At 37.3% G+C, this 27,244-nt stretch overlaps 3 protein-coding genes across 7 annotated transcripts in view; 2 read left to right on the top strand and 1 right to left on the bottom strand.

The window, feature by feature from the left end:
• Positions 1 to 15,005, bottom strand: part of LOC121304220 (alpha-L-iduronidase-like) — a 50,083-nt gene extending 35,078 nt beyond the window's left edge. For all 3 annotated transcript variants that reach the window (XR_005947926.1, XR_005947927.1, XM_041235228.1), the window contains exons 1-2: positions 14,732 to 15,005; positions 13,696 to 13,825 (exon numbers count right to left, since the gene is read on the bottom strand). Coding sequence is in view for 1 of the 3 variants with exons in the window: in XM_041235228.1 (XP_041091162.1) it covers positions 13,696 to 13,716 (21 nt within the window). In the remaining 2 variants the exon portion in view is untranslated. The remainder of the gene's footprint in view (positions 1 to 13,695; positions 13,826 to 14,731) is intronic.
• The window catches only part of LOC121304207 (protein regulator of cytokinesis 1-like), a 41,892-nt gene that overhangs the window by 11,512 nt on the left and 3,136 nt on the right, over positions 1 to 27,244 (top strand). Inside the window, exons 1-11 of one of the 3 annotated variants that reach the window (XM_041235197.1) lie at positions 15,120 to 15,324; positions 16,700 to 16,832; positions 17,364 to 17,486; positions 17,957 to 18,190; positions 18,391 to 18,561; positions 18,713 to 18,862; positions 25,057 to 25,204; positions 25,513 to 25,649; positions 25,827 to 25,922; positions 26,155 to 26,301; positions 27,038 to 27,133. In XM_041235197.1, coding sequence (XP_041091131.1) covers positions 15,308 to 15,324; positions 16,700 to 16,832; positions 17,364 to 17,486; positions 17,957 to 18,190; positions 18,391 to 18,561; positions 18,713 to 18,862; positions 25,057 to 25,204; positions 25,513 to 25,649; positions 25,827 to 25,922; positions 26,155 to 26,301; positions 27,038 to 27,133 — 1,452 coding nt within the window. In that variant the 5' untranslated portion in view covers positions 15,120 to 15,307. Of the gene's footprint in view, positions 1 to 15,119; positions 15,325 to 16,699; positions 16,833 to 17,363; positions 17,487 to 17,956; positions 18,191 to 18,390; positions 18,562 to 18,712; positions 18,863 to 25,056; positions 25,205 to 25,512; positions 25,650 to 25,826; positions 25,923 to 26,154; positions 26,302 to 27,037; positions 27,134 to 27,244 lie in introns of those variants that run through there. The other 2 variants (XM_041235206.1, XM_041235215.1) reach the window with 2 other exon arrangements.
• Positions 1,533 to 8,351, top strand: LOC121304201 (sulfate anion transporter 1-like). Its single transcript, XM_041235183.1, has 3 exons — positions 1,533 to 1,686; positions 5,293 to 5,944; positions 6,577 to 8,351. Exons 2-3 carry the CDS (start codon positions 5,339 to 5,341, stop codon positions 8,098 to 8,100), a joined length of 2,130 nt encoding a protein of 709 aa, XP_041091117.1. The 5' UTR covers positions 1,533 to 1,686; positions 5,293 to 5,338; the 3' UTR covers positions 8,101 to 8,351.

The following is a 27,244-nucleotide window of genomic DNA, read 5'->3' as shown; positions in this document are numbered from 1 at the left end:
CTTCCTTGAATGCACTGACCATCTTTTATCGTGATGCGCATGACTGGCTGCAGAATTGATGCTTTCTTCTGCTGTAAAGATCAGATTAGCTTTCATTGAGACTGTGGTACTAACTTACACAGGAAACAGAGCAAACACAGGCTGCTTATAGTCACTGAAAAGCACTTTGTATTACAGTTCCAAAGACAGTTTGGAAAAAAAACAGTTACAAAGACTTGCACATTTATAAAATATGTGTAAATCATTCATAGTAAAAATAATAAAAAATATATATTAAATATATAATTTTAGCCACCCATCTGTAATACACTGTGCTGCAAATTTGAAAAGTCTTGACACAGCATATTTAACAAAAAGTTAAAATGTAGCTATTTTATACCAAAGTTCGAATCAGCCTTTATACAGCACACAGCAATAACATGGGCATAACAAATAAGTCAAACTACAAGTACCTAGTTTCAGAAAGTAGCCACTCTTTGTTACTGTTGTGCAGAGAAATAAATCACACACACACACACACACACACACAAGGATTAAATTTGCCACGGCAAGGCACCACATGATGGGCAACAAGACTGCAAAACATAGGTCCTATAAATGATGCCTTGTGTTACTGCCGTCTATTTTAAAAACCTTGGGGTCCTACAAACTGAAGCAAGTTCAACTATATAAAACAATTATAACAGTATAAAATAGACAAGAAACAGGAGCAGTTAAAATGATTCAGCAGTTTCTTTATAGCTTTTTTTTTTTTTTTTACCATTAAAAGTATTTTATTTATTTCTTGAAACCAAACATTAATTTGCACTTGGTGCATTTCACCATATGCATACAAGCTTTGATTTCTATCTAGCATAATATGTTTTGTTGTGTGTTTCAGTTTGCTATTGCCCCAGTACTGTGTGTGCTTTACTATTAATCAGGTTTGGTCGCTTCTGAAGAAAGTAACTAAAGAATAGATAGGTGTTTTAAGGTTTTGTTTCTTAAAATGTAATAATGGAAAGAGATTTTGGAAACAGTTCCTCAATTTAAGGTTAGATGCGTTTGCTGGTTTGCCACAGTCAATAAAAGGAATAAATGATCAGACATTGACCCAACTTTACAACATTCACGTACTCTGAATTTGAATGAATAGAGAATTCTCCAGTTCATTAAACAGACAAAAATCACAGAAAAAATTAGGGTGTCATGTGTCAAGGACTAAGAACTGAGAGCACCAAACCGGAACGGTTAATTGTTAAAAGGCTACAAGCTGTAGGCGTATGTTTTTTCTTTTTCCTAAGAAGAATTAAAAAATTCAGTCAAGGCAGTTTATTCAGTAAAATATTTACATTGTAAATCCCTGCTGTTACACAAGCAAGGATTCACAATGTGAATCAACTGAGGTATAATAAAAAAGTAAAAAGTACAAGTTAGCCTGAAGTTGTTCCATCTCCCCTCCCCCCTCCCCAAGACACGCATGAGAACAGCCTATTAAACAGCCCTGTCTGGAAGGGAACTGCCCATTTCTTTAGGATTATTACATGAGACACATCACCACGAGGACACCAGTCGCTTCACACAGAGAGAGACAGGAAGAGAGATAGAGAGAGGGCGAAAGTAGAGAGTAACTGGAACGTCTGGTTACACATGGTTTCCTATTGCTTCCATTTGAACTCCTTCAAGAAGCTCACAAATCGTGTATGGGTGAGTAGATATGAGTGAGTGCTGCACCCAGACGGCAAGTTTGCATGAGCTGAAATATGGGCTGAACATATTTCTCTGTGTATTTCCAGTACAGTATATAGATAGAGAACTAATTGTGCACATTCTGAGGAAAAATTATATGGAATTAGAAGTGAAAATATATGTGTGCCTTGCACTGCAGCAGGAATAGTTAGAAAAAGAACTGCAAATTGTATGATCAATTAAAAAAATGATGTTGTTATAGATATTACATTTAGTCTTGAAGACAAGAAAAAAAAGGAATGATGTGAACTTCTGATGAAAATATTTTGGTTGTCAGCCTTTTTTATTTAATGTACTACATGTATCTTTTACAGTAACGGCACTATTGTTAACCTGTTAATTTTTGTCTGGAGAAGCCTTGGAACACTTTCAACAAATAAAGAATTCTGTAAATAGCCTATATCAGCAGCACCAGACAGTCCTGTGATATTATACTTAGAAAATGACTACATTAATAAATATAAGAAAAACACAGCATACTTGGGTAACCTTGAATGTGCTCTCAAAACAGCTTGCTAAATTTTTCCAAGTCATTTTCACTGTGCACTACACTCATTATTTGAAGGGAAAGAAACTAGAGTAATGGAACAATTTAGCTTTTTCATAGGATCACATATTTCACATTACCTACAGTTTCATAGTTGACACTAGATAAATCGATCTGTATATAAAACCAGCAAGCCTGGCTGATTCTTACATTACAAATAGTAGATATAACAGCACACCGGTAATTTTGTTAGTAAAATGAAATAAGGTTTCTGTATACCTTTTTTTTATTTAGACTGTACATTACTGCGGAAGCAGAGAAGGATAACAACTATGTTTTAGAGAATCATACTTTTTGCTTTGGCAATACAGTTTATAAACTTGTTATCCTTATACAGTATGTCTGTAATAATTAAGCCAAAAGGCAGTAAACACAATGCACCCTTATATAACTAAAGAGATGCCTGATGCAAAAAATGCACTGCCACCCATACAAATCAGCTCACCTTCTTGCATAGATAATGTTACACTTTAACATTAAAAAGTTCAGTTCGTACTGGATTACACAAAACCACTTTACAAGTATGTGATCTGTGTATCTGCTTAAACCGGCTGACAGCAGTTTAGGTTCTTCATCTGTTTCTCCGTCTTATGGAATCGTCTTGAAAACACAGTGGGGCTGCCTGGCCTTGTACTATCCTGGCTCAAATCTTCTCTTTCCGATAGATTTCTGTTAGTCTCTATTGAGGAGGCAAAATCTGAAAGGTTTGAAATTGTCTGCAGTGTTCCACAGGGCTCTATTCTAGGACCTTTGTTATATTCATTATATATGCTGCCGTTGGGTGATATTATCTGCACACAAGGAGTGCTGTGCTGATGATACCCAGCTTTCTGTCCCTAAAGCCAGGATATACTTCTGCTGGGGAGTTACTTGCTGCCTCTCTTGCAGACATTGGATGTCTCAGAATTATTTAATGCTAAATTCAGATAAAACAGGTTATGCTAGTGGGCTCTCAGAACCAACTAAAAATGTGGGATTACATGAGCTCGATCATAGTAATCTCTCATTAAATTTTAAACCAGAAATGAAAAATTTGGGGTTCATCTTTGATCCTGATCTATCATTTTTGACATATATTAGGGAAGTTACAAAAGGGAAGTTCTTTTTACCATTTGAGAAATATAGCCAAACCGAGACCAGTTATTTCTGTATCTAATGCCAACAGACTAATGCATGCCTTTGTTTAATCTAGAATTGATTACTGTAATGCACTTCTCTCTGGTACCCCAAAAGGTGTGCTGTCTCTCATTACCCCTGTTTTAGGTTCCTTACACTGGCTCCCTGTGCAGTATAGAATAGATTTTAAGATTCTGACCTATAGAGCCCCAGATGGATTAGCACCTAGTTATTTGCAGGAGTTACTGACCCCGTATCATCCAAATCACACTCTTAGATCATAGGATGAGGGCTACTGGTTATTCCCTGGGTCAAAAAAATTAACAAGGGAGGAAGGCTTTTTCACGCAGGGCCCCTAAATTATGGAATGTCCTCCCTTCTTTTGTCAGGGAAGCTTGGACGATTACAGTTTTCAAGTCAAGACTGAAAAAATACAAAATTACTTTCTTATCTTAGCGGGTTCTAATGTAACTTAAATGGCTGCATTTTTAACTTTTAACTTTTTTTTTTTTTTTTTAAATAGATATACTGTTTTTTAAATATGCTATTTTTATGTAGCAGTTATGTGTGTGTGTGTGTGACATGCCTGGGGACTTTTATACAAAGGTATTCTGTTGTGTAAATGTTAATTTATTAATTATTATTACAACTCATTAGATCTCAATCAAGCAAAAATAAATAAATAAATAAATAGAGATTATACAAAATTGGTCATGGCACAGATAGTACCTGTGATTAGTATTACAAAATGCACAAAAGTTTACTAACCAGTCTATCAGCTTAAGAGAAGCATAATTAAAAATGATTGCAGTTTTATACAGTACTGGTTGCACCACCAATTATTTCTGAAACAACTGCACTCAAAAAGGACCTTGAGTTTCAGTGAATACATTCAGCTCAACTTCAGGTTTGTCAAAGTCTGTCAAATTAACTTAGGGTGCTTCTCCACCCGGGGTCTACACAGAAATGCTCCTGCGGTTACAGCCGAGCACAATACTGCACTACACACTTCAGAAGGTTCTCATTTCAAATCAATTGTTCTGAATCAAAACTACACGTCTTGACACAAAGGCACCAGTCTAAAATTAACTAGCAGGCATTGGTAAGCCATTGTAACCTCTGTTACCAAGAAGATAAAAAATGTACTTCATGGTGACAGGTGGTCAGTATAGATGTACTGTCTGTTAATGGCATTTTATGAGACTATTACATTATAGTATTTAAAAAATATATATTATACATGATATAGTTCTAAACATACACACTGGACATCAAAGAATAAACATCTACTCTGCGTGAGAGGTGTCGGGAATGTGAAGCCTTACAGGCTTACCCAGGGCCTTAGGAACAGCAGCCAAGACCCCCCCCCACCCCCCGCAAACCAAACAAGAAACCATTTAGTATATTATTAACCACATATTAAGCAACTTGAATCCTGGTTTCCAAGGCTGTATTCTTGTTAAAATACTGTATTATAGGAGTAAAAAGAAAAGTAGTAAGAAAATGTCTACATTTTTTTAAAATTGTAGGTACTTGTGAATAACATACTGTAACTAACTAAGCCCGTCTGAGGCATGTCTAATTTTATTTCAGACAAAAAGAAAACAGTAGCTGATTCTGATTATCTTGTAAAACAGCAGTTTGACATTTTATAGATGGATACATTCGGTTTAAAAGGGCTAAAGCTAACTTATGGTGCCATTATAAATGCATCATAGAACAAAAAAGATGATAAAAGCAAAAACATACCCAATAATACTAACAGTAATAATGGCAGCATTGATTAAACAAGACATTCCAACAATAAAATATATTTATTCAATAGCTGTTCTAACTGTTTGTGACTAATATTCTGCCTGGGTTATACATAACCCGATTTTAAATTGTGCTCATCATTTCAGAAGTTGGTCTCAATAATAGAAAGGGGAGGCAACATTGGAAAAGGAAATGGAGGGCAGCACGTTGGAGAACATCTCCTATTTACTGGAGAGAAGAGAACACAAGCAGTGGAACCCCAAGGAGGTTCTCAAAAGCAAACTGAGCAAAAGCTGCTCCTGCTCAGTGCAAAAACTGAAAAACTTGTTCGTTGGCTTCTTCCCCGTAGTACGGTGGCTGCCCAAGTATAAACTTAAGGAACATGCCTGTGGTGACATCATGTCAGGCCTCATCATCGGGATTATCCTGGTACCCCAGGCCATTGCATATTGCTTGCTGGCTGGCCTGCAGCCCATCCACGGACTTTACACGTCTTTCTTTGCCAACATCATCTACTTCTTCATGGGTACCTCCCGGCATGTCTCTGTGGGAATCTTCAGCCTGTTGAGCCTGATGGTGGGACAAGTGGTGGATCGGGAAGTGCAGCTTGCAGGATTTGACATGAGTGATGACAGCCAGGTAGCTGCTATGAGCCCTGAAGACCTGTGGTACGGCAGTAACACTGCTAATATCACAAAACTAAACTCAACTCTAGGAGCTTTCAATATGGAATGTGGGAAGGACTGCTATGCGATGAGCGTTGCAGCCACCTTGACTTTAATGGCTGGAGTTTATCAGGTAACAACAGGTTTTACTTAGCGAGTTCAGTTCTAAATAATGTCATCTTCCCCAACATTTAATAATAATTTGCGGACACTCAAAAGTGCATACTGTGCTATTTTGTGTACGTTACACCGCAAGCCAGCATCAATTCCTAGCTTCCTAAGGCTGATCCTAATGGATAAAATGCGTCCACCATGTGCATGGGTGGAAACAAAATCTATCCAAAAGACAGCAACAGACATTTAGCCATCCTATGTCAATAATAAAAATATAAGCTTTGGACAATAGCCAAATCCTATGCTGAACACTAGATAAAACATATCCAATGCTGTTAGACATTTATTTTATATCCAAAGTCAGCAAAGTATATTTGGTCGTCAGACGCTTATATTGGTAAAGTTTACAATTTAGGCATTGTCCATGTGTATCAGAAATCATAATCTGCCTACTGCGGTCAACATTTCTCTCAAGATGGGATTCATTGACTAACTTTAAAAAAGCATTTTATATAAATAAATAAATAAATTAATAAATAAATAAATACAAACACACACACTGAACATTGACAAAGCTTTGAAAAAGGCCCTTTTAGTAGTGTTACTGATTATGAAGCTCACAATAATGTTTGTTTGTTTTTTTCTTGCTAGGTTCTGATGGCAGTGTTTCGGTTGGGTTTTGTATCAGTGTACCTGTCTGGACCAATGCTGGATGGCTTTGCCACAGGTGCTTCTCTCACAATTCTAACTGTGCAAGTCAAATACCTTCTGGGGATCAAGATCCCACGCACCCAGGGATTTGGCACTCTTATAATCACCTGGGTCAACATCTTCAGGAATATCCAGAACGCCAACTCATGTGATGTAATCACCAGTGCCATCTGCATCGCAGTCTTGGTGGCTGCCAAAGAGCTGGGTGATCGATACAAAGACCGGCTAAAGATCCCACTCCCCACCGAACTGGTCGTGGTTGTAACAGCAACCCTAGTTTCACATTTTGCTGACCTTAACGGAGTGTATGGTTCTAGCATCTCCGGGGCAATTCCTACAGGTTTCATCCAACCTCAGGTACCCAGTTTAGGAATGATGCCAAGGATTGCCTTGGATGCCATACCTCTTGCAGTCATCAGCTTTGCCTTCACAGTTTCCCTCGCCGAGATGTTTGCCAAAAAGCATGGCTACACTGTCAGGCCAAACCAGGAGATGTTGGCCATCGGCTTCTGTAACATCATACCATCCTTTTTTCATTGCTTCGCCACCAGCGCAGCCCTTGCAAAAACATTAGTCAAAGACTCCACGGGCTGCCAGACCCAAGTTTCCAGCTTGATTAGCGCCTTTGTGGTTCTTCTTGTCTTGCTCGTCTTTGCCCCACTCTTCCACTCTTTGCAGAAGTGCGTCCTGGCCTGTATCATCATTGTCAGCTTGAGGGGAGCCCTACGCAAATTCCGTAGTGTGCCCAGTCAGTGGCAGATCAACAAGGTGGACACTTTGATCTGGATTGTGACCATGCTATCCTCAGCCTTGATCAGCACTGAAATGGGTCTGCTTGTAGGGGTGGTCTTCTCTATACTTTGCGTAGTGGCTCGTACCCAGCTTCCCCATGTGGCCATTTTGGGTCAGATTCAAGACTCTGTCTTCTATGAAGACAGCAAAGAATACAAGAACCTCTCCACAGTCCCCAAAGTGAAGATCTTCCGCTTCCAGGCACCCCTATACTACGCCAACAAGGACTTTTTCCTGCGGTCTCTCTATAAAACCTCAGGGCTTGATCCAGTATTAGAAGATGCCAAGAGGAAGAAGACAGAGAAGAAAGCCAAAGCGAAGGCTGCCAAACAGGCAAAAGAAAATGGACAAGAGAAGTCCAGTGGAAACACACCCTTGATCTTGACTCCTGATGGGTTTGACTTCCACACCATTATCTTAGACTGTTCTTCCATTCAGTTCCTGGACACTGCAGGGCTTTTGACCCTGAAGGGAATACTCAAAGACTATAAAGAAATTGGCATCAGCATCCTCCTGGCATGCTGTAACACCTCTGTAATTGATTCACTAAAACAAGGCAGTTACTTTGGGACATATGAGAAAGACATCAGTACCTTGCTGTTTTATACAGTGCACAGTGCCGTTCAGTTTGCAGTAAGCAGGGAAGTTGCTATCGTTGATTCTGTGGTTTAGCATTTCCTGATTGATAGTAATCAGCCTAAAAATAGGTTTTCAAATGAGTAGTGTTTCAGCCACAGGGATCAACAGCTATTAGCCAGTGATGCCAAGCAGCTGAGACTCAGGGTGCAGGGTCATATAAGCTTTTAGGGCTGCAACGAAGTGTACATTTTGACCTTCGAAGGTTCGGAACACATAACTGAAGGAAGGTTCGAGCCTTCGATGGTACTCATTTGCATAATTTACTGGTGATGTCACCATTGCTACTTGTTTATATTTGATTGAAAATCCTATTATTTTACAGGTAATCTATATAAATAGAATAAAACATTCACATGTAGTTTAAAAATACTATAGAACAGTAATCATGTTTTTTTATAATTTCACTTGTCACGTGACCCCAGAGATTGGTTATACCGCCATGATGAGTCGCTTGCACAGTTTGCATTAAACTTTTTTTTTTTTTTTTTTGGTCGTCTGGGCATTTCACAAAAAAAAATCCCAAACAGCAGAGGGGTTTGAGACATTTCTTTCAATACAGCTTATGCTATACAACGCTTTGCTGTCGAGATGGAGAATGAACAAATTAAAGGTTTACCTTTGGATAACACAAGCTGGATGGAGGAAGGATGGACTGTGCTCAGTTTTCATATTCTACCATGGCACTTCTTTTCATAGTCTTGCACACTAGATATTCAGTACATATTTTACTGAAGCACTACAACTGTACCGCCCCAGTGCTTTGGATACTATACCCTGCTCCATACATGGCAGCGGCACCATATAGAGTTGCTACATATAATGATTTGGTAGCGGATCTTAATACAAAAACTTTTCTTTATGTAATATGCATTATATAAATCAAAAGATCAAGTTTTGCATGCGAGTGACATGATGAGTGATTTATAATATTCATATATTGTCAAACAGTTTCTGTTAACAGGAAAAAAACAAATACAGTGTGCCAATGACGTCTGACAAACCTTCGAAGGTTTAAAACAATCTTCGAATCCCTGGTTAGCGAACGAACCTTCGAACACAGCCCTATAAGCTTTGCAAGCCAAAGCTTAACAGCAAAGAAAACTTGCCCAGCAAAATGGCAGGAATGATTTCTCTCTGCCTGGCACACAAAGCTAAAAACATAACCTAGTGCATTGTTTCAATTACAAAACTGCAGACAGAAATTCCTCACTGCCCCATCAATGCACTATAGTCATGCTAGAGTGGGACCGCCCTCTTTTATGGATATGTACTCATGAACCAAAAAATGTAACAGAGCCTTATTTTAAGAACTTCAGACGTGGCTGAGTCAGATTTTGAATTGTAGAAGTAGAGTATGTATGCAGCAGCCCTGGTTACGTACCATATTGCTGAAAGTAAATACAGAAACAAGTGACTTTGTTGTTTAAAACCCGAAAGGGCTAGAATACAGTAACTCGAATGAAGAAATTAATCAAGAAATATGTTCATTAAGTTGGAATGAAGGGCTAGTTTGAAGATATATGCAAAGTTTTTACTCTCTTTTTACTTTACACAACCTGGTATGGGGTGGGGGGCTCATTTTGTTATTCCCCATTTTTCTTCTTTTTTTAATATCACAACTATTAACATAAGTTTAAAAAGAAACATTTGCGTTTTCCCATGAACCACATTAAGGCACACTGGCAAAGCAGTGTCCATGGCAGCTACCAATGTTTCTCAGCAGCCAGTGCTGTCTGTAGATTATTTAAATAGGAAGAATTCCACTGAAAAATAGGCAGACCATTTAGCTAAATTAGAAACAAACCTGTCCCAAACTGGATTGCAACCTATCTATCTCAGCTTACTAATCAAAAACGTAACAAAAACTGTGGTCCCCTTATGAAGTTTACTTAAAGGGTGATTCATTTACACTACAATAAAAGCTACCTGTGTGTCTGTCAAAGGCGCTTTTGTTTTAGACCGTGGTACATGTGGAAAGTCAAAAAAGTTAGAACCCATCCCCTGATCATCTCAGTAACATTGTAGGCAGTTAAACCAAGGTAACCATTGAGTGTTTCGGCAGAGACTGGCTGTTCAATACTGCCCTGGTGTGACTTCAAGTCTTGTTTTATATAAGCTGGGCAGTCAGTTACATGAAGTGTTGCAAAACTCCAAGTCAGACTTGTAATACTAAGACTTAGATTTTAAGTCTTAGTATTACAAGTCTGACAAGTCTAAGTTTTAACAAAAAAATTATTCTGTTACCTTGCATTACAAAAAATGTAATACACCAACTAGGGGTGATTTCTACTTGAATAATTTTATCAAGTTTCAAACACTCAATTTCTAAAACAAATGGATAAATGCGCTAACTACAAAAACTTTTTGAGAGAGGAGGAAGTTAAAAGTGATCAGCCACTACAGTTGTCACCTCACTGATAAATGACAGGGAGTTCTTCACTACCAAGCTCTGCTATTGGCTAAGGGAGTACATGAGCAGTGAAAACTGCATCTTAAAAAAAAAGCAATTCATCGAAGTATTTTTTAAAAGTTAAACGAGACCACGTGCAGTGTAATCTCTGCAGCACACCTAGTTCGGATTGTAAAAAAAAGCGAGTTAAACGCTCAATCATCTGAAATGCAAGCACTCATCTGCTATTTTGGACGAAAACACAGAATGTGGCAAAAAAGAAAAAAAAAAAAAAAAAACAAGCATTGCATCTTTTACTGTGCGCAGTGGTCGACGATGTGATGCATCTCGGGCGGGAAAAAAAAAAGGCTTTTTTATGTTTTGTTAAAAGTGAACTTTAATTAGGATTTTGACTGTAAACTACCGGGCGATGTTAATCCTGTTGTTTGAGTTATTTTGTTGTTGGCCTTCTACTGATATTGGCTTCATTCCGGCATCAGACTTAAAAAGATTATTATCGTATTACTTCAATTTGGCGCCGCAGTGTTTATTTTAACTGCGGCGCTTAAAAGAAGGCGGCCATTATACGAGGGCAAACTTTATTAATAATAACGGATTCAGTATGTACGGGTACGGGTAATAGCATTGATTTTATTGAGCAAACATATTTTGTTGTGCTTTGTTAGTAAGCAGTCGTGTTGTGTGTTTTTTACGAGTTGTCACAGATTGTTAACAATGCAGCCGAACGTTTTGAAGGTCTTTTTTATACAGTTCTGCATTTTATAGTTACAACCCCTTTGCTGTGTTTTCTTATTTTTTTTTTTTTTGTTTGTTTGTTTTCTTACTTTGAATACATTAGATGCGTCTTCACTGCTACTGTTTATTTATTTATGCGTCCCTATGTGTGGTTGCTGCTAATTCGTGCTAAGGACCTGTCACTGTTATGGATAATTAAATGTCGGGTATTCAAAGCTTTACATCTTGGTATATTTGAATATCTTATTATTCAATATTCCAACCCCTTTACACTAACACTGTACATATAAATTGTTGCTTTGCAGTAACCCAACAAGGTTCTAAAGTTTGGTAGGTAGATAGTCATTCAGTAGCACAGATGGACCGATGCTTCGGCAGCAGTGCTCTGACCCCTATGGCTTTATAGCAGCCCTGATGTGTTTAATCAGAACCCTTTTACTCCTGGCGCTCTTCTGCACCACACTCACCTGCTGATTAGGAGCTCACAGCTGGTAAACACACACACACACACACACACACACTGCTCCCTCCTGCTCCAAACACAGCAGGCAGGCTGCTACACACAGAGCGTCAGCTTCCCCATTAAAACCAATCCCTTTCTTATTTATACAATCACAACACTTATTTACAATCAACAAGCACAGAAGCCCCTTCCTTATGTGCATGGCCCCAGTCCTGCTACAGATGGGTAGGGTGTGTTTGACATTTTTTTTTTTATTAATGTATTTTGGCTTATGTATAAGACAGAACAATCAGAGGGGTTCTGGGGACAAAGATAGATTAGCCACAATCAATGTATTAGTTTTTTTTTTTTTTGACTGTGCCAAAATGTAACATCTGGTTGTGAGTTATCTTTTCAAACAGTTAAATATCATAAATAGAGAACATACATTTAATAGTAACAGCTATATGAATTAGTACAGCACCCCATTTAAATAACAATCACGAGCCTGTGACAGTGCAGCACTGTAACTGACTTGTGGCATGCACACAGTCAGCCCTCTGTTTGACTACAGTACTGACAGACACATATGGGCACTTATCCAGCTCTACAAATTAACTCAATCTTCTAGGCAGGGCTGAAGTGAAAGAAAATCTAATTTACTAAACAAACATGAAAAGAAGCATTAGAAATGACTGTTAAACATTTATTTATGGTACACTAGTTTTTTTATTTCTGTAGTGTATAAAATAGGACTAGTTTAAGCTAAAGAAAACTAATAAAAATAAAACAAAACATTCCATCACCACTACATCCATAGAAACTATCACAGAAGAGAGCAAAGTAAAAGCAAAAATGTCTAGGTTTAAGTATCCAAGAATAACAAGTTAAAGTAAACAAAACACCTTTTAAAGTATTTTTCTATAACGTAACAGTGTATACCATAATAGTGATTATTTGTATAGGTGCAGAGTTTAGACTTGGCAGGACTTGGCAGGCCTTGTCATTTATTAGAATTGGGAATGTTTATGTCCTCATACACCAGACTTAAAAACTAATTATTGCTTAATTAAACAATTAAGTGAAGCTTAATTAGGTGAGGGGAACAGGAGCCAAATATGAAATTTGCAGTTTAAAATGGACTTAGCTGGTCAGTAAATGTTTGCAGTAAATACATGCATTTTGTGTAGGAGTGATCAGGGATAAGTGTATGACAGGCTACTGTATAAATGCTAATCTCAGTTTGGTCACACCGGTGGTCATCTAAGATGTGCACAATACAATCAAAGTAGAAAGAATACCGTACTTAAAATAAATAATGACTACAATTACTTAATAATGTGGACATTCGGTGAAAAAATTATTATTCTAAACAGTGTAAGCAATAAATTATTCAATTGTAAAAAGTTATTCAGGTGATAACTAAGTAGCACCATATTTTGTGTTATGTATTTGTAATTGTCATGTGTGTTTAGTGTAATGCTAGACAGTTTTGGCTGGTTTCAGAGACCCTGATTAGCATGCATTTTGGACTGCCTAATGTCACTTTAAGTAAGGCAGCCCAAGATTATTAGTTATCTAATATATGTTGTAATGTTTGCGTATTTTGTGGCCAATAAAGAAAATAAAAAGAGATTATCCTAAAAAACAAAGTTTTTTTCTTTTAAATTGTAACACTCAAAATAAACTTGTTTCATGAGGTTCAACCCTAAGTACAATATGGCATGGCATGACATTGCATCTCGTCAAAGGGGGATGCAGGGTTTATTTAGAGGTCTACACATTTTATGAATCAAATTTTTGGACCAACTTATATTAATGCTGCTGGTGTTTCCCGCCAAGTGTGATTCATTGCCTCCCTTACAAGAATCACTAAATACAATAATATTTCAGCACAAAAAGGTGCAGCGACTGTTTTATGAGATCTGCCTCTATTTAGACCATCATAGATCAGGAATCAGACCGTAGAAGTGTATGGTTAACAAAATAGTAATATAACAATATTAAAATGAAAACCGTAGGAGACTTATTTGATAGTTACCAGTTCCAGTAACCAGTGCATTCGGACTTGCTCAGTCCCTTTATGTGGGACTGAAGAGATGTATGCAAGATTTAGCTGCTGGTCTTTGCTAAGGTCATACTTGTTAGCTTGATCATGAGGAAGAGGAGGGCTGAAATAAAACAAAAACACAAAATAGCATTGAATCTTTTGCACTCCCTATGAATAACAACAACAACAACAATAATAATAATAATAATAATAATAATAATAATAATAATAATAATAATAATAATAAAACTTCATCACAAAAGAGAACTTTAAATCATTGCTGCCCCCTGCTGGCAATATTATAAAATGTCCCCAATAGTCACAATCAGTATGAATAGCCTACATTTACCAAAGATCTGTATTTAAAAAATGAAAAAAAAAAGAAAAATGTATTAAGCACTTTATGTATTATCCTGTAACTTTTAAATAAAATCCTTGTGACACTTCAACATAATGAAAAGTTATGTATTGCATGTGAAAATGGGAAATGCAGTTCAACTTTAAGGTAGGAATGTCAGTGTTGGGGCCAAAATAATTTGAAACAAGTATAAACGGCCGAGAGGAACACATTTAAAATACAGCTCTAAATCAATTGGTTGGATCTAAAACGGTTTTTAGATTGCAAAATTCAAGACGACGGCCAGATAATCTTTATTAAAAATAATTACATAAATAAAAAAGAAACAAAAACATCCAAATCTAGTGTTTACACCTTACTTACTCACTACTGCCCTTAAAATATTGCTTAGGTTCCCCATTAAAAGCAGTATCATTCTTATTTATATAATCACTACTGACAACAGAGTCACACACATACCAAAACCCACTACTTTTCCAGAAATGCTTCAGACCTCTTTGAGGTGTTTCTGCACCCACTGTGACAGTGTAGGAGGTAGCGGCAACGTGCTTCAGTAAGTGCTACTTCTGAAACAGCAGCTCTCCGAGTAAACGAACAATCCCTAAACAGACCATGCTTTTACCTTTAGTCTATATTTATATTAAAAATGAAATGGAAGTAAAATATTACCTTAGGCAGCATGTTTCAATGATGTCATGTTGTCAATCTATTATATTATTATGATAATAATGCACAGCTACTAAATTGAATAAAAAGTGATTACACCAGCAAATCACGTCCAGTGAAGTTTTAACATCATGTGACTGAGTGTTGTATCAACGTTGTACAAATCAGGTTAAAAAAAACTAAAACAGAAAAACGCCATGAAAATGTTCAATTGGAAAACAAATTCCTTGTGCATGCCCTGCTCCTCTTAATAAGGCCTATGTGCATGACTGAAATAAACCTCATGGGCTTACTGTGTGGCAGTGGGCGAGAAGTTTCATTTTGCCCACATCAATCATGGACGTCGAGCTCGCGTTGCCAATACAAGACGTCACTCGCTGTTGGATGAGGTTTAGAGTACTACTACCCAATTAACGAACGCGTTTGCTTTATGTGACATTTTTGAATTTGTACTTCTAAAGGAGAAGCTGGGGTGGAGGGTCGGTGGAAGTTGTGTCGGAACAACAGTAATAAAAAAGAAAATAAACACAATAAACATCAAGGGTTATCCTGGATTGATTTTTTTTTTAATTGGAGATCATGAAGAACAGGAAGAGGTAAGTCCAACTTTATTTATATAATTTTGGACGGTTTGATGATAATGTATGATAACTGTTAACAGATTATTGTGTGTGTGTGTGTGTGTGTAATGTATGATATACTATATATATATATATATATATATATATATATATATATATATATATATATATATATACACACACACACACACACACACACACACAAGGTATTTGGCGTTTTGAACCGTTACTTTATCTTTCAGTGTTATATAAGTTTGGCGCTGTTACGAGTATCCACGGAAATCCACCCTATTGTTTAAGTTATACACCTCAAGTGTGTTTTTGTTTTAAGAAAAACTTTTTTTGAGTTAATGTTTAGTTGTGCTTGCTTTATACATTTTATTCCGATTACTTATTTGTGTTCTCGCCTTTTATTTGTGTGTAAGTGTATCTGGGGTGCTTTTGAAAAATTCCACATTTCTTCTTCATTTGAGGTGAAACAGTGGTCATGCAGTCTACATTTGGGTCCATGTGATTTAGAGTATTGATTTGCAGGGGAATAGTTTAATGTTAATCTCAGAATTCACCACTTTGTGTGTGTGTGTGTGTGTGTGTGTGTGTGTGTGTGTGTGTGTGTGTGTGTGTGTGTGTGTATATATATGCAGTTTCTTAACAGATGAGGTGGGCGTAAGTTGGATCACAGCACTGTAAGCCCAGCATCTAGTCAAACAAAATAGTTTGACAAAAGATTATGTTTTCTGTTGGGGAAATTATCAGTATTACTACTAAAAATAGTTGTTGAGGGTTACAACAGGGTTACATCTCCTAAGTTGAGGAACAGAAGCTGGTGATATGATTGGTGCAAACTGATAGGTCAAAAAATGTATGATAGTTATGACACAAGAAATAATGATACCAAAAAGTAATAAATAATAAAAATTTTTGGCTTACTAGGGTAGCTTCACATTTATTAACCTCATACTGTACCAAGGATATCCAGCACTTCATCTCACCACTCAACATCCTCTAAAAACATGTTTTAAATAGTTTTTTTTTTTTCCTTTTTTGTCATGTACAATATTTATTGCAAGGCAAGGACAACTGTTAATTAGAATTATTTTTGCAAGTATTTAAAATAAAGTACTAAAATGTTTAACCCCCAAAAGTCTGAAATGCATTAGTCAATTTATACAATTAGTTTGTAAAGCACTTGGCAGAATAGTGCTATGTCTACAATTAGAAATCTCGCTACAGTACCCCACTGGCTACTCTACTCAAATATATTTTTAATCAATGTACATCCCTACAAAGTGGCTGTATGGTAATGTAGAGGAATGTTCTGTATTTTCCTATCTGCAACTGTTACTGTCAAGTAGACAACTGCTGAGGTTTTTATTTTATATTTTTTCAGTGAGGTTTTAGCTTTCTCTCTTGTGTCTGGGATTAACAAGGCAATAGCACGACTGGTGGATATCTGGGATAGCATAGGGATACAGGAAGAACAAAGGGTGGAGCGCATGGAGGCAGTCAAGAAACATATTGAGGTAAACATTCTTATCTCCTTTTAATCTAGATTTTGTCTTAATAAAAAAGCATGCTTTAAGTGGTCTGGGGACATGGTGGATGTAGTTTGTTTAAATTTGTTTTCCCTTTGCAATCATTCTAGCTAACAGTACAATTGGTGTATACTGCATTAGCCCTGAAATGCCAATGTATTTTTTTTATAGAGAAAAGCTACTTTGTTTATATAACTAGATCTTGGACCAAACACAAAGTGAAAGTTGTAGCAGGCAAAATGTAATTTATTGCATTGGATTGTAAAAGTAGGTGGAAAGGTGTTCATGTGAGATACACCATCAGTGTTAAAGATGTGTTCAGATATTTCATTAAGGTTCACAAATTCATTAGGTGCAAAGTTAATTTTTCTTTTCTCGGGTGAACAGTGAATTCTTTGTGTTCAGACCAATTAACTGCTTGACAGGCCAAATTACTTTGCTGCAAAACTTCTTTGGTAGTCACTGTAGTATTTGTCATGTGTGTTTGTTTCTGATTTAATATTACTGTTTTGTTTTTAGCTTTTGATGAATGAAATGATTATAGAAGAAGAAAATTTAAAGCTAAGAATCTTAAAGAACATAAGTGCTTGTCGAGAGGAATTGGATATATTGTATCACGAGCTGTCCCTAGAACCTTATCAAGTAAGTGCTTTGCAATTTGGCATTTTAAGCTTCCTATGATGGTGCAGCATTAAAAAAAAAAAAAAAAAAAAAAAACTTTTTCTTGTGCTTGCATATACTGTAAACAGCACATTGATTTAGTTTTGTGGAGGGCGAGTTTTACATCACAAATTAATGTTTCCAAAATGTGCAACACTTTTTGCCAAATGTGGGGTTATTGGTAGTGCTTGTTCAAGAGAAAGAAGCAGAACTCTCTGTTGGAAGCGTATGTGCGCGGTCCCTGAGAAGAGGCTGGCTGGTGAAACTGTCACAAATTGAGTTAATACTGTTGGGGGGGAATTGTCTTGTCAAATGTTTTGTTGCCAAACTACAGAAATTTCAGGAATTAGACCTACTGCAAATACTTCAATAAGTTTGAAAATAATTATAATTTGGCTTTTTTTATTTTATATGTTGACTGATTTCAATAAATGTGTATTTATTTGCAATAGATTGATCTGAGTCAGACTGTTCTGCAATTGGAAAAGGACCTACGAACAAAATTGGAGGATCTCGTGAAAGAGAAAACTGACCGTCTGAAAGAGTTGAAATCCCTTCAAGAGGAGGAGAAGTCCCTTTGCATTGATCTTTGTGCCACTCCCTATTACATTCCCACAGGCAGTATACCTTCCCACCAGCAGCTCCAAGATGTTAAGGAACATATCAAATGTCTTTCACTGGAGCGGGTACTGTATGCTAAAGAATACAATTAAAGAATAGATTTTTTTTTTTTATTATTTGTTTGCCAGTGATACATCACATATTCAATATAACTAAAACAAACATATACAAAAGAAAACCTTCCTCTTACATAATTTTTTTTTTTAAATGCTTTTCCTGCTCACTGTCAGTTGTTTTACATTTTTGTTATTCTCCTTATCTCTAGGAAAGCCGTGTTGAAGTGTTTTCCGGACTTCGGCAAGAAATCAGTCGATTAATGAATGAAATTGGTCACAATCCTGAAACAACTCTGGAGAAAGATGCAGTTTGTGATGATGCAGACACCTTCCTTCTCACAAGTGAAAACATCAAAGCCCTGAAACTAATTGTGTGCCAGGTAGGTAATAGAAACTGCAATTAATACACAGAAATACAACCACATATATGCTTACAGGTGAATGTGTATTTGTACATATAAAGAGTAGTTATACTTTGCAGCATGGAATCAGTTATTTATCCTTTATATTGCTGTTGTTATTCCTTTACAGTTGGAGGTGAAAAAGGAAACCCTGATCTCAACACGAGACGATTTAGTAGAAAAGGTCTCTAATTTGTGGAATCGACTAGAGTTTTCACAAGAGGACAAAAATAATTTTGAAAACGATATTAAGGGCTCTCTTTCTGATGAGGTTAGAAAGGTAAGATGGTATGTTTACTGTTGTGGGAGACCACCTGTTTAAAAAAAAAAAAAAAAAAAAAAAAAAAAAAAAAAAAACTTGTGCACTAATAGGAGAGCAGCCTCTACTCCGAGAAGCCACTTGCACTCATTAAGTGAAGGCTCTTTTCTATTTAAACACCTACACCCGCTCATAGATTGCTTTTGAATGCGGTTAGCATCTTAAACCATCTTTAGACCCTAGTTCAAACAAAACTGTGGTATTCTTGATTGGATTTTAAAACTACTCTCTTAATCATCATTTAAATCCATGTAAAAGTTGAGTTGCATAATGTTTAAATTTGATATCTGTTCCACAAGCTACAAGTTTTATAATTCTGTTCCCCATACTGTTTATTTAATGGTAAACTTACTATGTAATCATATCCTGAAATGACTAGTCTCTAAACATTTGTGTTCATTGTCAGAGGTATACTACAGTGGCACCTTGCGGTTTATACATAGAAGACAAAAGTAGTAAGTAAGGCGGCAATGAAGAGTACATTTTCACCTTCAAAGGTTCAGAACACATTACCGAAGGAAAGTTTGTACTTTCGATGGTACTAATGTGCATAATTTACTGGTGATGTCATCATAGGTACTTGTCTATACAGTATTTGATTAAAAATCCTATTTTACAGGTAATCCATATAAATGGAATAAAACATTCACTTGTAGTTTAAAAATGTTATATAGAACAGTAATCACGTTTTTATAATTTAAATAAAAATACACAGTTTGTCACTTAATTCGTGCTGCTGCAATGCAAGCTTACTCGCAAGCAGCACGAATTAAGTGACAAACTGTGTATTTTTATTTAAATTATAAAAACATGATTACTGTTCTATATAACATATTTTTAAACTACAAGTGAATGTTTTATTCCATTTATATGGATTACCTGCAGCGGAATTGGGTAAAACAAGCTTAATTTAAGTCACCGTTCCGAGCAGTCAACAAACGCACCGTGATACATCAACAAACACTTGCACAGTTTGTATCAAATTTTTTTTTTTGGTCATGGGCATTTAACAAAAACATATTTTTTTTTTTTTTAAATCCCATATTGCAGAGGGGTTTTGAGACATTTATTTCAATGCAGATTACAACGCTTTGCTGTCAAGATGGCGAATGAAAAAAGTTGGAGGGGGGAGGGGCTGACGGTGCTCAGTTTTCAAAATGAAAATGATTAGTATTGGCGTATATTTTGTATGCAAAGAGGCCGAACTTTGCTGGGCACTCCAAAGGGGCGTAACATTGGCTCTGATGCTCCCGGTGGGGGATGGGCAACCGACAGACTCTCCTCATCGCGCAACAGCGAACCCTACTGAGCACATTCAGAGTGGGTAAAGCAGGGCTGATGTCTGTTCTCCGGGATCGGTAGCCCACCCATCTCTGCTCTGGATTGTTTGGCTTAAAAGTGATTCTGGTTTGAGGTTTGTGACATCGGAGGATGCTCACACGCCCTCAGAACCTCTGTGCTGTGTGAGGACTCGCTGCGGCAAAGAGAAAAAACAAAACATAATTGGACATTCCAAATTCGGTGGGGAAAAGTAAATGGTCACTCCTAAATTAAAAAAAAAAAAAAAGTTTGTGTATTTTGTCAGAGCGCACCTAAACTGCACGTGGTTCAGGAGATTATCAGTTACCGTACTTACTGCACTTCCAACTATGAGTCACTACTCTGAATCAAAGTATTATAAAGCCCTGTTCATTTTGTATTGAATACATTCAAGAAATTTGGATAAATGAAATAATAATCGAAAGCACAACAATTTAGTCTGAAGCTGGCACAAATCTTGCTATATAATCAGGTGTTGAAAATCTAAGTCACAGTATATGTTATGCACATTCATCATAACTAAAATAGTCAGTCATGTGCATTTTACTGCACTGCAAGGCAAGACAAATACATAAAATGTAACCTAATCAAACCAATAAAACCTACAGTTTCAAAAAGAAGTTATCAGCATTGTATCTAAAGTTGAATTTAATTTAAGGAAGCTGTTTATTTTATTAATGAAGAATTATCATGTTTTAGTACCCGACAATGTCATGCAGGTAGGGAATGGGGTAACAAGGTCATAAGCCTAAATTTGCTAGTAATACAGTTTGACAAAGGGAGACCTACCTGTATCATATAGCACATTTGTCCTCAAAGATAAAACAAATGGCATAATTGAAAGAAATGAAAGAGCAGGCTTTCCATGAAGAACACAGACAGAAGGGGGAGGGTGAAAGCCAGACCATGATAAAACTGCCAGCCAGAGCACTAACGCAATGTTAATCATTTTGAAGACTATACCACCGAATTACGCTGTCCTATAATCTACATATTAAATATAATTATCAAGTTTTTATTGTTTGCAGGACGTTTCTCGTTGATTTAGGCCTGGCCTGGGCAGGTTTAAGTTTGTCCATACAACAAATGTTAAAATAATTGTTTTTTATATTTCTAGTTTAAAATGATTCGCATTGTTTGTGCCCTGTCTGGGCAGATTCGTCTAGGTCTGGCTTTCACTCACTCCCCAGATAAAAGTAAATAAATAAATAACCAGCAGTATGTTTGTTCTGTATTTTGGGTCCAGAAATAAGTGAGCCCAGACACAGAACTGTACAAAATCAAACGTTGTTTATTCAGGCAGTTACACACAGAACCCCCGAAGCGCACACGCGCCTTCCCTTTTAACTACAGCTAACATGCAGCCTTGCACGTGTTAGCTATACGTTATACATTTTGTGCGTGCTGTGCATGTGAACACGCTCTGCACCTGCAGAGTAATATATAACATCTCCTCCACTCCTTAAAAGAACCCCCCCTTTTATTTATTTATTTATTTATTTTTAATTACAAATTCAGTCTGTTTGGAGGTTTACGGTTACGTTTGGGACAAGTGACAACAGAACTTGTACATTTTCCTCATTTGAAACAGGTACAGACATTGGCATTTCAGCGTTACCTTCACTTCAACATTTTCAGTGTTACATCCAATTGACTCTGGATACAGAAACATCATCATCGTACCACACAGTATTTCTTTCATTTGTTTCAGTCTCGGATACATCATTCTCTTTCACAGCTCACATTTGATTAATGTGTCTCTTTACCAGTTTACCTGCTACCAAAACCATGTACGTTACTGGACCTAGTACCTTCTTAATTATCCCGTTTTGCCATTTGTTTCCTCCCCTGTTATCTTTTACCAGTACATGTTGTTCAGGAAGCAGAGACCTGAGTGTAGATCTAGAATTTGCATTCCGCCACTGTATTCGTTTTTGTTGTTGAAGCTGCATGTGCTGTGATGTGTCTGGTCTCAGCAATGAGAAACGCGTGCGAAGGTGTCTCTTTAAAACAGCTCTGCTGGAGTTTTCATTGTTGTCAACTGCGGAGTCGATCTGTGAGCTAACGGCAAATTTGCAACTTGATGCTGTACCGACAAGCCGGGTTTGTTACTTTTCACAAAAGTGTGTTTAAATGTCTGCTCCAATTGTTCCGCAGCACTGTTGGAAGCTGGATGGTACGGAGCCAATCGAGTATGTCTAATACCATTTAGGCTGAGGAATTGTTGAAACTCCTCAGAAGTAAACTGAGGCCCATTGTCGGAGACTATCTCCTCCGGCAACCCATAGGCAGCACATAATATCTGAATTGTTTTTGCTGAAGTGGCATTTGGTACAAGCACTACTTCAGGCCATCTAGAATATGCATCGATAACCACCAGAAAAGTGTGTTTGTCTTTCTCTGCGTAATCAGTATGTATCCTTTGCCATGGTCTACTAGCCCACTTCCATGGGTGGCAAGGCGCTACAGCAGGCAAGTTCCTGCGTCCCATGCACATTTTTGTCCATCAGAACAAACTGCGAGCTTACATTTTCATCTTTACAATGCCTTGGTGCTGTTCGTGTAATTCTATTAACATTCTTTTTTGCAAGCTTTGGGAGAGGTCTAACTTTGAGAATTTATTTCCCCCTGCCAATTTTGCAAACAGATTTCTGATTCTCGGAATTGGGTATTGGTCTACCTCTAACCACGGATTTATGGTAACTTTGTAATCCCTGCAAATGCGTACACTACCGTCGTGTTTTGACACACATACTAAAGGAGCAGCCCATTCACTAAAGTCAACCTTTTTGAAATTATACGCTGTTTTTCCAGCTCTTAACTGGCTTTCTACAGTTGGTTTCAAAGCATAAGGTACCGGTCTTGCTTTACAGAATTTTGGTGTGGCGTCTTTAGCCAGCCTAAGACTAGCCTTAACTACGGTCACACAGCCAATTTCGGGACCGAAAACAGACTGGTACTTATTACACGGAGCTCCTACTGCATCATTAACTCTAAGTATCTTTCTCTAGTTTCAACTTGCTGAGCCAATCTCTGCCCAACAATGCAGGGCCATTTCCCTTAGTAACTACAAGAGCCAAATCAAAGATTTCTTCTCGGTACGTTCCACTTTTACATTTAGTTTACCCAACACATCAAGCGTTTCATTTGTATATGTCTTTAACACACAATCAGTTGACTGGAGCTTAACCTTAGGAAACTTTTGTTTGTACACTTTTTCCGAAATCAAAGTTACAGCAGCTCCTGTGTCTGTTTATATTGTCACGACTACATCTTTTACATAGTACGGTTTTACAAAATCAATGCTAGAGTTTACAGTGTACAATTCAACATAGCAGTCAGACTCACAGTTACTGTTGTCAGAATACTTGCTTAATGCTGGGGACTCTGGGGTGTCCACTGGACAGTTTGCTAGGTAGCGAGCCCCGCCAGTGGCCCATGTCTTGCAACGCTCTCCAGCAGTCTCTGCTTTCTTCTTCGGTGCAGTTGAACGGCAAGCCCGCTGTGCGTGTCCCGTTTAGCAGGAATCTGGAGCATGACTCATTCCTGAACAACGGAAACAAGGACTCCTCTTCACCATCGGTGCCGTCTTTCCCTTGATAGGATCGGAGTCCACAAACCAGCCGGTCTCGTAGAGCTTCCACCAGACATGTCCTAAAACAGCAATTTACTGATAGTTTCTTTAACCTCGCCAGAAACTCAACTACAGTGTCTCCTTCCAATTGGTACCGTGTAAGAAAACGGTATCACTCAGCGATAGAGTTCTTCTTTGGCATATAAAAACCTTTCAGCACAGTCTTTAGCTCATCAAACCCCTTTTCGCTAGGTTTGTCTGGAAACATAAGGTCTGTGAGCATGCCATGTCTTTCGGTCCACCACCGTTAGAAAAACTGATGCCTTTTTATCTTTCGCTAGCACATAAGTACTGCTCAAGCCTATCCAGGTATGCTTCGAAACTTTGTTCATTTTCGTTGAACTGGAAATCCTCGGCTCTTCCGATAGCAGCCATCCTTTTGCGCTCTTCTTATTTTTAACTTTTTTTCGGTTTTAGCAACATCCCATCCTCGTCGCCAGTTTGTTATATACTAAGTGAGCCCAGACAAGGAGAACCATACAAAATCAAACGTTGTTTAACCCCCGAAGCGCACACGCGCCTTCCCATTTAACTGCAGCTAACACATGGCCTTACATGGGTTAGCTATGCATTGTAACTATTTCGTGCGTGCTGTGCACCTGCAGAGTAATATATAACAATGTTGAACCAAGGCTTGTTTACTTTTTAATGAAAAAGGATAATCTGGATGCAGTAGAATATTTTAAATATGTTACTTCCATTATTGTTTTATTTACATTTTGCTGAACATTATAGCATTAAGCTACAGTATATAGAACACATTTTGTTTGCCACAAGCACTTTGAAATATTAGGCTGTTTGTATGTTTTTCGTTACGCTCTGGATTTGGAGAAATTTACATGGAACTTTCTATGCTTTGGTCCATTTTTAGTGTACTGTATTTTGTTGGATTCCTGTACGGTCAAATAAGTGTAGTATTTTGTTTAGACGATGGCCTTCTATAGTGGCCTGATCTTCAGCATGTGAGACCTGCTGGTTAAACGTTGTACTTCAGTTGTAATGTGACAAACCAGTTTCTAGTCTGATAACGTCCTCTAGCTTACAGAAGATGCAGGACAGGTTTAACTGATCTGCATATTGCCTTGACATCAATTTTATCTTGTAAAATACTGCACAATACTTTACCATTTTTAAAACTGGCCATGGCTACACTGTATTGATACATTAAGTAGACCATCAACATGTTTCTTTTCTTCTTTAGTTGCAAAATGAGCTGGACCGACTTGATGAACTCAAAAGGGCTAACATGGAAGAAGTCATTGAAAACATCAGGCACGAATTGATGGAGTACTGGGACAAGTGCACTTTCAGCACGGAACAGAGAGAATCCTTTACAGCCTTCTATTCGGGTAGAGAGATATATTACATTTTTTTAACGCTACTTGATTCACATGTGTTTTTGTAGCATCAAAGACTGGAATATTGCATTTTTAAAAATGTTTTTACATTGTGGACACCCCCCCCCCCCTTTGCACATCCCACATATAGTAATTTGCAGCAACTTGTTCCTTATTTCAACACACTATAAAACTGCAATTCTCCCACTTGAAACAACATAAAATATTACAAATGACTGTTTCACAGTATACTGTAACCCTTGTCTAGATACCACGTCTTGCATTTAATTTACCGTACTTCCCCCTCCCCCATTATCTAGATAACTTCAAAGAGGAGTTGCTGATCAAGCATGAAAAGGAGCTTGCACGGCTGAAAAATTACTATGATCAGTGCAAAGTGTTGTTTGACGCTGTTAACAAATGGGAACACAACTGGCAGCTATTCCAGGATTTTGAGGTATGCTGTGGCACTTTACACTATACACTGGCTCTTTTAATAAATCACATTTGGATGTGTTTCAGTAAAGGCAGCAAGAGTTTCCACTGTTTTATACACTGTTATGGGTTTATTCTATGAAGCCGGTTTGGTGTATTACTGAAATACTGTACTTTTTTTGTTACTTTTTCTTTTTAGAAGAAAGCATCTGATCCAAACAGGTTTTCTAACAGAGGAGGTACTTTGTTAAGAGAGAGCAAAGAAAGGGCAAAAATACAGAAGATGTTACCCAAGGTAAAACTGCAGCTTTTTTAAATGGTGTATTTTTGGAAATCCTGTTTTGATTTGTCATTTTCTAGTAGAGTGACGTTATTGGGTAAATGGGAGCCTTGACCATACTGCTTTGTAACTAGTTCTGCTGTATATAGGGAGATCACTATATGTATATAACCCAAATGATTTCAGGAATTGCAGAGCAAGCTGTTTTTTTGTAACTTGTTTCCTTGTTTGTGTTTGTTTACTTTAGCTTGAGGAAGAAATAAAGGGTTACATTGAAGCATGGGAAGCTGAGCAGGGCACAGCCTTTTATGTCAAGGGACAGAGATTTATGGATTATGTGGCCAACCAGTGGGAGGAGCTCAAAACACAGAAGGAAAAAGAAAAGAGTCAACGTGTAAGTGAACAGGAAAGCAAAACTGTTTCATGTGGCTCTTAAATTTTGTTCCATTCAAAAAACATTTAGGCAGTTGTGCATATGAGGACCATAAGAAATGTTTAGGTCCATTGAGACGGAACAAAATTTAAACATAGAACTACAGTGCAAGATTAGTAGGGATTGAAAAACAATAACTAGCCAATGTTTGAATGCTTTCATTATTATAATTTTTTTAAATACCATATAAATCAAACAAGTACTGTAGTTTGAGTAAAATGCAAATGTTTGCATTATTGGATTTGTTTTGCACTAGAAGAATTTATACAAGTAGTGTCTCTGGTTATGGAATGTATGCCAGCTTGCTTCAGGAGTACTGTAAAGTCCATTTCAACCAGCGATCTCTAGTGTTTAATTCTGGTGCTCATGCTGAAATCCTTCTTTGAATCCCTGAAAAGTGTACTACCAAGTGGTATAATAGCTTACTGCTCTAACATACAAATGTAGCATATGATGGATAATGGATTTAATCGATTGTTGTGCTCTTACTTCATTTCTGGCTTTACATGAACTTTAATTCTGCATAATGCAAGAAATTTGATTAGAACTTGTAACTGTTGTAGCCATAAAACACACAGGACAGCACGTAGTTTAATTGCATTATGTTCTACTGTATAGATAATATATGCAACAATTGTATTTTGCAAACCTTACTGAAGTTTAATTTTTTTTAAAAAGTTTGGGGTTCATTTTCCAGTTACAGAAAGGGGACAAATCCTCTTTGAGAACTCCACCTGTCAAAAGACCACACGGCGGAACTACTATAATGAATACTCCGAGTAAGACTAGAAAGGTAAGCGGTAGAAATCTTGTCCTATTGTATAAAGCATAATGTAAGCATTTTCTATTGTATTTGTAAGAAGTCTAACTGCAGTACACCAGGAAACCATATTAATTCATGACT

This window comes from Polyodon spathula, chromosome 2, assembly GCF_017654505.1.
Source record: "Polyodon spathula isolate WHYD16114869_AA chromosome 2, ASM1765450v1, whole genome shotgun sequence".
NCBI classification, from domain to species: domain Eukaryota; kingdom Metazoa; phylum Chordata; class Actinopteri; order Acipenseriformes; family Polyodontidae; genus Polyodon; species Polyodon spathula.
The sequence above is the reverse complement of the archived record's forward strand: the minus strand, read 5'-3'. Positions and strand labels throughout refer to the sequence as shown.

What these genes read in the sequence shown, in the direction of transcription:
- LOC121304201 (XM_041235183.1), top strand. Translation starts at nt 5,339, where the DNA reads ATGGAGGGCAGCACGTTGGAGAACATCTCCTATTTACTGGAGAGAAGA. An exon ending in TAATGGCTGGAGTTTATCAG is followed by an intron (nt 5,945 to 6,576) that starts GTAACAACAGGT and finishes TTTTCTTGCTAG; the next exon opens with GTTCTGATGGCAGTGTTTCG.